This window comes from Schistocerca americana, chromosome 4, assembly GCF_021461395.2.
Source record: "Schistocerca americana isolate TAMUIC-IGC-003095 chromosome 4, iqSchAmer2.1, whole genome shotgun sequence".
Classification (NCBI taxonomy): domain Eukaryota; kingdom Metazoa; phylum Arthropoda; class Insecta; order Orthoptera; family Acrididae; genus Schistocerca; species Schistocerca americana.
Genome location: NC_060122.1, coordinates 586,597,996 through 586,605,790, shown reverse-complemented (window position 1 = coordinate 586,605,790; position 7,795 = coordinate 586,597,996). Strand labels below are relative to the sequence as shown.

Genomic DNA, 7,795 nt, shown 5'->3' with positions numbered 1-7,795 from the left:
GCGAGCAGTTATCGATATGTGACACTGCTGCCGCTCACGGGCAATTAAGGCAGGAAGCTAGTGATGCCAGTAAATGGAATAAGAAAACAAGGCAGCAGTACTGTAATAAAAGAAGACAAACATTAAATGGGATAAAAGTGAGCCGTGCATGGCTCAACCTCCCCCCCTCAAACATCAACCTGGGGGTGAAATAGCAAAATGAAATTGACAGCAGCTCCTTAACAAAAGCAAGACAATGGCCATGAGAAAGCCACAAGCGAGATGTTGGCTCAGACACGTCCATGCAGAGGGAAGACACCCACTGGCTAACAACATCCCTGCACTAGGAACGGACCGACCTAAGTCCCGCAAGATGACTAATTCAAGTCTCATTGCTAGGTCAAAAGTGAAAGTGAGACACCCACTCGAAACCAACCAGACAGAGGAAACACATGCCAACAGGCAACCCAACACCCGTGCACTGACAAAGGTACTGAGCTGCAGTGTCCTCAAGGCCTCTAACAGCATTAAACAAAATTCAATGGCCCCTCCTGTCTCACCTACCATCTCCGATATGATGTCAACCGGATGGAGAATGGCAGTGCGCCTACGGGCTACTAAATTCAAATAACCAAGTACATTCAAACTCCACTGGAGGGTGGCTAAAATTTGCCAACTTGAAAACACACATGTTGCTCGTGGGAATATCCCAACAGCCGACAATGAACCCCAAACAACACAATGTGAACAGCCATGACATGCTGATAGATTGAATCAAAACTCAACTTTCATGTCCAGGATCGGTGATCCACAGACCTCGTAGCCGTGGGAACAGCATCACACACTCCGACAGTGGGCCTGGCCAAACAACGGCCTGCAGAGATTGCCTTGCTGCTTCACGCCAACCGACCAACTGCTCACGCCCGGAAATGGTGAAAGGACCAAATATTCATCAGCCAGTGAGATGACCAACCAAACGACCAATCAACGGTCATCCCACTCCAATCTCCCTCTGTCGGACAGTTTATGTGTGTCGCCAGTGGTCGGTGAGCACTGGCTGTGGGCACCTCAGCAGCACTCTGTCCCCGACTTAACTGCTGGTGCGTCCCGAACTGACTGCCAGACACATGACAACCCAGAAATACTATTGGTAGCTCCAGAGATAGTACAACAGTGCACTTATCAATACATGCTGCTGCTGCCACTCATGGGCAAGTAAGGCAGGAAGTTAGTGATGCCAGTAAATGGAATAAGAAAATGAGGTGGCAGCACCGTAATAGAAGATGGCAAACAATAAATGGGATAAATGCGAGCTGTGTATGGCTCAGTGCGTTCAGTGAACAAGAAAAAAATCAATAGTGTTATATTTCAATGAGGAACTTGAAACTTCCAGCACAGGGCAGGAGGATTTAGAGGAACTGTGGCTCAAGTGTAGAGGAATAGTTGACCATGCATTGGATAGATATTTACCCAGTAGAACAATTCATAATGGAAGGGACCATCCATATTATAAAGTCACTGTAAAGACACTTCTAAAGAAACAGGGACTACTGCATAATAGGTGTGAAACAAAAAATAGGAGCATAGATAGAGAGATACTGAATGAAATGCGTTTGGGTGCCAAGAGAGCAATGCTTTGAAGCCTCCAATGACTACCATAGCAGAAATTGTGGTTGCATGCAAAGGCTGTTAGCGACGATAAAGTTAGTGTCCAGTCCCCAGCCAGCAAAAGCTGAAATGCTCAACTCTGTTTTTAAATGTTCCATTACAAAGGAAAACCCAGAGAATTGCCCCAGTTCAATCTGTGTACACTGAAAAGATGAGTGAAATCAGTATTAGAGTCAGCGGTGTTCAGAAACACCTGAAATCGTTAAAACTGAACAAAGCTTCAAAGGTTGATGGTATCCATGTCAGATTCTATACTGAATTTGAGGGTGAATTAGGCCTCCTCCTAACTATAATATGATGTATATCCCTTGAACAAAAAACCATGCCCAGTACTTGGAAGAAAGGGTAGTAAAAGTGATTCATAAAACTACCATCCAATATCGTTGACATCAATTTGTTGTAGAATCTTAGGACATATTCTGAACTGAAACTTAATGAGATACCTCAGACAATGTGACCTCCTCCATGCCAACAAGCATGGATTCCAAAAACATCTATCATGTGAAAGTCATCTTACAGTTTTCTCACATGATATAATGAAAGATTTGGATTAAGGCAGTCAGGTAGATGCAGTATTTCTTGATTTCCGAAAAGCATTCCACACCTACACTTATTATCAAAAGTTTGTTCATATATGGTATTAAGTGAAATTTGTGGCTGAATTGATGACTTTTTGTAGGGAAGATGCAGCATGTTAACTTGTACAGAGATTATCAAATGCAGAAGTAACTACAGGTGTGCCCCTGGGAAGTGTGTTGGGACCCTTGCTGTTCATGTTGTATATTAATGTCCTTGTGGACAATATTAATAGTAACCTCAGACTTTTTGCAGGTGATGCAGTTATCTGTAATGAAGTACTGGCTTAAAGAAGCTGTATACATATTCAGTTAGATACTGATAAGATTTCAAAGTGGTGCAAAGATTGGCAACTTGCTTACAATGTTCGGAAGTGTAAAACTGTGCACTTTACAAAACAAAACAATGTAGTATCCTATGGCTATAATATCAATGAATCACATCGGGATTCAACCAACTCTTACAAGTACCAGGGTGTAACACTTTGTAGGGATATGAAATGAAATGATCACATAGGCTCAGTTGTGGGTAAAGCAGGTGGTAGAGTTCAGTTTATTAGTAAAATACTGGAGAACTACAACCAGCCTACAAAAAAGGTTGCTTACAAATCACTTGGCTGACAAGTTCTAGAATATTGCTAAAGTTGTGGGAACCGTACCAAATAGGACTAACAGGGAAAATTGAACGTACACAGAGAAGGGCAGCACAATAGTCACAGGGTTGCTTTACCCATGAGACCCATGAGAGAATGTTATCGAAATACTGAAGAAACTGAATTGGTAGACTCTTGAAGACAGGCGTAAACTAACCCAAGATAGTCTGCTAACAAAGTTTCAAGGACTGGTTTTAAATTACAACTCTAGGAATTTATTGCAACCACCTATGTATAATTGACATAAGGATTGTGAAAACAAGATTAGAATAATTACAGAATGCACAGAGGGATTCAAATAATTATGCTTCCTGCGCCCCATTTATGAATGGAACAGGAATAACTGGTACAATGGATTGTACCCATGGTCTTCGTCGAAAATACACAACTTTCACACACACACACACACACACACACACACACACACACACACACACACACACACACTTGTAAATGCAACTCAAACACACATGATGACAGTCCCTGGCTGCTGAGGGCAGACTTATGTTGGTTTGTCTTTCTTCAATCTATCTCTTAAAATATTTCTGGGATGAGTAGTGCATAACATGTTCTCCAGAACCCAAACAATCTTTTGTGAGGATGGCTTCTATCAGTTTTTCCATTTTTTTATAAATAATTTTTGTCAGTATTTTAAAACCATGACTTAGGATTCAGTAATACTCACACCTGTCAGCACTGCATTCTCTGGAATCATAATTTTGACAGTCTTCCTGAAATCTGAGGGTTCTTTGCCTGTTTAATAAAGGGTGTCCCAGGGGTAATGGTCAATACTGTGTGATATGAGAGGAACAGTCCCTTGAAGCAGAAAGTCTAACAAACATGGGCTCTAAATTGCATACTTTAAGAACTGTGACCACTTTTTTTCAGTAGAAGAGATGTGTTCTACAGTGGCAAAGATGAACACGTGCTAATGGCTGTTAAGGTATTCACTTTAGAGACCATGTTTACCAGACATTTTATTCTTATTTTGGTCCATACTACCACCTCTCAAAATAGGAAAATCAAAGAACATACAGTAGAAGAGATGTGTCCCACAGCATCAAAGGTGCTCATAGTTCTTAAGATACGCATTTTGGAGCCAATATTTACTAGACCTTTTTGCTCCAAGTGATTATTCTTATCATAACACCGAAGACTGACAATTCCTCCTGGATCACTCTATATATTTTGCATATCAAGTGGGAAAGTTTCACGATAGCTGGCTCTCCCAAGGATCTCAGTAATTCTGAGGAAATGCCGTCTACTGCATGGCACTTATTTGAGCTTAAGTCATTCAGTACCCTGTAAAACTCTTCTATCAATATTATAACTTCCATCTCACCTTTATCTATTTCCTCTTTTCTTTCTGTATTATTGTATTTGAGTACACTTTCCTTATTTAGACACTTTACATATTCCTTCCTCATTTCAATCTTCCCTTCTTTGCATTGTACTGTCTTGTCAACTGAGTTCTTAATATTCACACATATAATTCTCTTATGTCCTAAGGTTTCTTTAATTTCCCTGGTGGCAGAATCTATCTTTCCCATAGTCATGTGTGCTTCTTCAGCCTTACTTTTGTCCTGTAGCCATTCCTGCTGTGATGTGATGTACCACTTAAACATTTTATTCATTCAACCTGTAAGTCTTTGGAAAGTAGATTATGAAAAACTTCTGGCTTTTTATTGTTGGTTTAATTTGATGTGCTCCATTTTAATCAAGCACAATTGCTTGTAGACATTATCTAATAATAATAATTAAAATATTTAACATACATTTATTTCCTATAATTTTGGTTTCTTTATCATTATTGACATCTCCATCATTTCAGGAAGGTGAATGCCAGTGTGCTGTGGAAGGTTTGCCAGAAGTCCCATCAGTGCCACAGCCAACAGCTGCTGCAGAAGCAGCAAAAGAACCTGAAGCTCCAGCAGCTGAAGAGCCGCCAACAGCAGAGGAGGCTGTAGCTGTACAAGAGCTTCAACCAGCAGAGGGGCCTGAAGCAGCAGAGGAGCCTCAAGTGGTAGAAGCAGCTGAGCCTGTCGTAACTGAAGCAGCTGAGCCTGAAGTAACTGAGGCAGCTGAGCCTGAAGTAACTGAGGCAGCTGAACCTGAAGCAACAGAGGCAGCTGAGCCTGAAGTAACCGAGGCAGCTGAGCCTGAAGTAACTGAAGCAGCTGAGCCTGAAGTAACTGAAGCAGCTGAGCCTGAAGTAACTGAAGCAGCGGAGCCTGTAGTAACTGAGGCAGCAGAAGGGGCTGCTGAGGAGGCTGCTGAAGCACCAGCAGAAGCAGCTCAAGTATCTGAAGAAGCACCAGCGCCACAGGAAGGAGGAGCACCAGGTGTCTGCATATGTCCAGAAGAAGTACCAGAACCAAAAGAGGAACCAGTTTGTAGGTGTGCTTCTGCAGTAGGAGTAGCTGCACCATCACCACCACCACCAGGTGAAGCTGCACCACCTCCAGCAGGCGAAGCTGCTCCTCCAGCAGCCGAAGCTGCACCACCAAAAGCTGAACCCACAGCAAAAGTTGACACAGTGGATTATGGTCCACGAGTTGATCATATAACAGATTGTGATACAGAATTCGATGAATTCCAAGAAGTTCCTGAAGCTGTAAAGAAAGCTATAGCAGAAGAAGAAGCAGCATTGTACGCTAAGGCATTCCCGCCAGTTATGCCAGTGATCACCCGTCCTCCTCCAGCTGCTCCTACAGAGGCTCCAGCAGAAGCACCTGCAGCTGAAGCACCCACAGCGGCAGCAGAATCGGCTGCAGCTGCTGAGCCTGGTGCAGCTGAGGCAGCTGCACCTGAAGCACCAACAGCACCACCTGAAGAAGGTGCACCTGAAGCAGCTGCACCTGAAGCAGCTGCACCTGAAGCAGCTGCGCCTGAAGCAGCTGCGCCTGAAGCAGCTGCAGTGACAGCAGCACCAGCTGCAGCTGCTGGTGATCAGTCTGCACTGGATCAGTTAATCGAAATGACTAAAGCTCTTCAAGCAGCATTTGAGCACATAAGGGTAAGTAGCGTGTGTAATAAAGTTATACTTGAATATTTAGTAGATATATTTGAGTGTCTTTTTTTATCTGCACGATGTTCTGGAATTTATAAATATCTTATAGCTACAGCAGTGCTATCCTCATTCCCCTTATCAATCTGAGTGAGATTTCAGGAGTAACGATAAATGTCTTAGGAAGTGGTCACATAGACAGTTTCAAATTAAAAATTTTAGACACACATTTGACAGGCTTACAGCTCATTTTTTCTTGGTGTGTTCTAGTTGAACAGCCAGAAGTGAACTATTAATACATATATGGCTGCAAAACATGACTAGCCCTTGTGACCCTGACATCTGTGTCAAACAAGACTCCAATTTTATGACAGCTTTCTGTAGGAATATGAGTAATAGTGATAGTAATGTCACAAATTCTCATATATGCTAAATATGTCAAAGTGTTATTTACTTAGGCTTTCTTATAAAATTTTGTGCCTTTTGGAGAATAAGATGTATGTTTTGATAACTGCAGATTACCAGATTTGAGACATCTATTCATGTTTCTTACAAATTTAGAAGTTTAGAGAATGGTGAAGCTCTCAATATTCACATTTGTCCTGAATGTGCAATTGAACAAAATGCATACAAAGTGAAAGCAATTCTCCAATTTATAGAACATAACTCCATGAAGAATTTCAGGTTACATTAGTCTTCTACTCCTAAGTCATGCTGTATGTTACCTTTTGCAGTTTATAGTCTTTTTATCTTCAGTGTGGACAGCACTTCACACATATTATATTCCCAGAAGTTGCACATTTGATAGGTAATTACTAATTGCCAGTTAATTTTATTGAAATTGCCCATTGAAGGGGATACTTTCACGACTGTTGATATCAGCAGTGCTTATAATTTATGTCATAAATGTATTGAAATTGCACATACTATTGTGTAGAGACTATTCGAACATGACTTTTTCAGTTGGATCAGCTGTCTCTATGATTCCCCTTGGAAAATTCACTTATGGAGACTTCCTACAGAATGAGCTATTGTTGTCTTTGGAAGCATTTGCATTAACCACAACAGTAAACATGTTTTATAAGCATGATGGAGTTTTTATACAATCTTCTTATTTACTTGTGTCAACTAAATGTAATGTCCCAGACCAATTGGAGAATTTGCATGAATTTCTGAAAATTATTGTTCATTTTTCTACTGGATTGATTGTTATCCTATTCTGACATTATAATGGCTTGGCATGAGTAAGATAGTGAAGTTTTATGAGTTGTTACATGACATTGCTTTTGTTGGTTGTAATGCTGTACACAGAAAATTATGCACTTTTCTTTCATGAAGTCATACAATAATAATGGATGCAAGACTTTGCAGAACAGTCTCTGAATGTTTCATTGTGAAACCTCACACATACCTTTGTAGCAGCAGGTTTGTTTGATGGAAATTGTAATAGTGTGAACTATCAGACATTTGAAGATATACACAAACTATTACTTGAAATCCTTTTTAAAAGTTCAAGAACCAGAATTAAGTGAAGAATTTAGGAATATACTATAGGCCCCTAGATATTGTTCCCATAGGTATTGCAAAGACAAGATTAGGCTGTTGTCAATGTTCATAAAGCTATTTAAACGATCATTCTTCCCAACCCTCACATGCAAATGGATTGGAACAAACCATAGTCCACTATGCTATGGAAAGAGCCTTCTAAGGCACACCACAGCTATTTGAAGAATATAGATGTAGAAAAAAGCACTTGCGCAGAGAAGACTGAGTTCAACATTCTAGTGGGCAAATTCAGTTTCGATTTCTCTGGACAAAAATCTGCTCCCTAACTAGTAAAACATATTTATTTTTGAGCTTTCAGATTCAATTTTCCACATTATTATTTTTTATTCTGTAGTAACTACTCACAA

The 7,795-nt window shown here is 40.7% G+C and overlaps 1 protein-coding gene across 1 annotated transcript; it reads left to right on the top strand.

Annotated features, from left to right (window-relative positions):
* The first annotated feature begins 352 nt into the window (after positions 1 to 352).
* LOC124613632 (skin secretory protein xP2-like) lies at positions 353 to 6,036 on the top strand. Its single transcript, XM_047142347.1, has 3 exons — positions 353 to 469; positions 4,707 to 5,891; positions 5,995 to 6,036. The coding sequence occupies exons 1-3, from the start codon at positions 353 to 355 to the stop codon at positions 6,034 to 6,036; spliced, it is 1,344 nt and encodes a 447-aa protein (XP_046998303.1).
* The last annotated feature ends 1,759 nt before the right edge of the window (positions 6,037 to 7,795 follow it).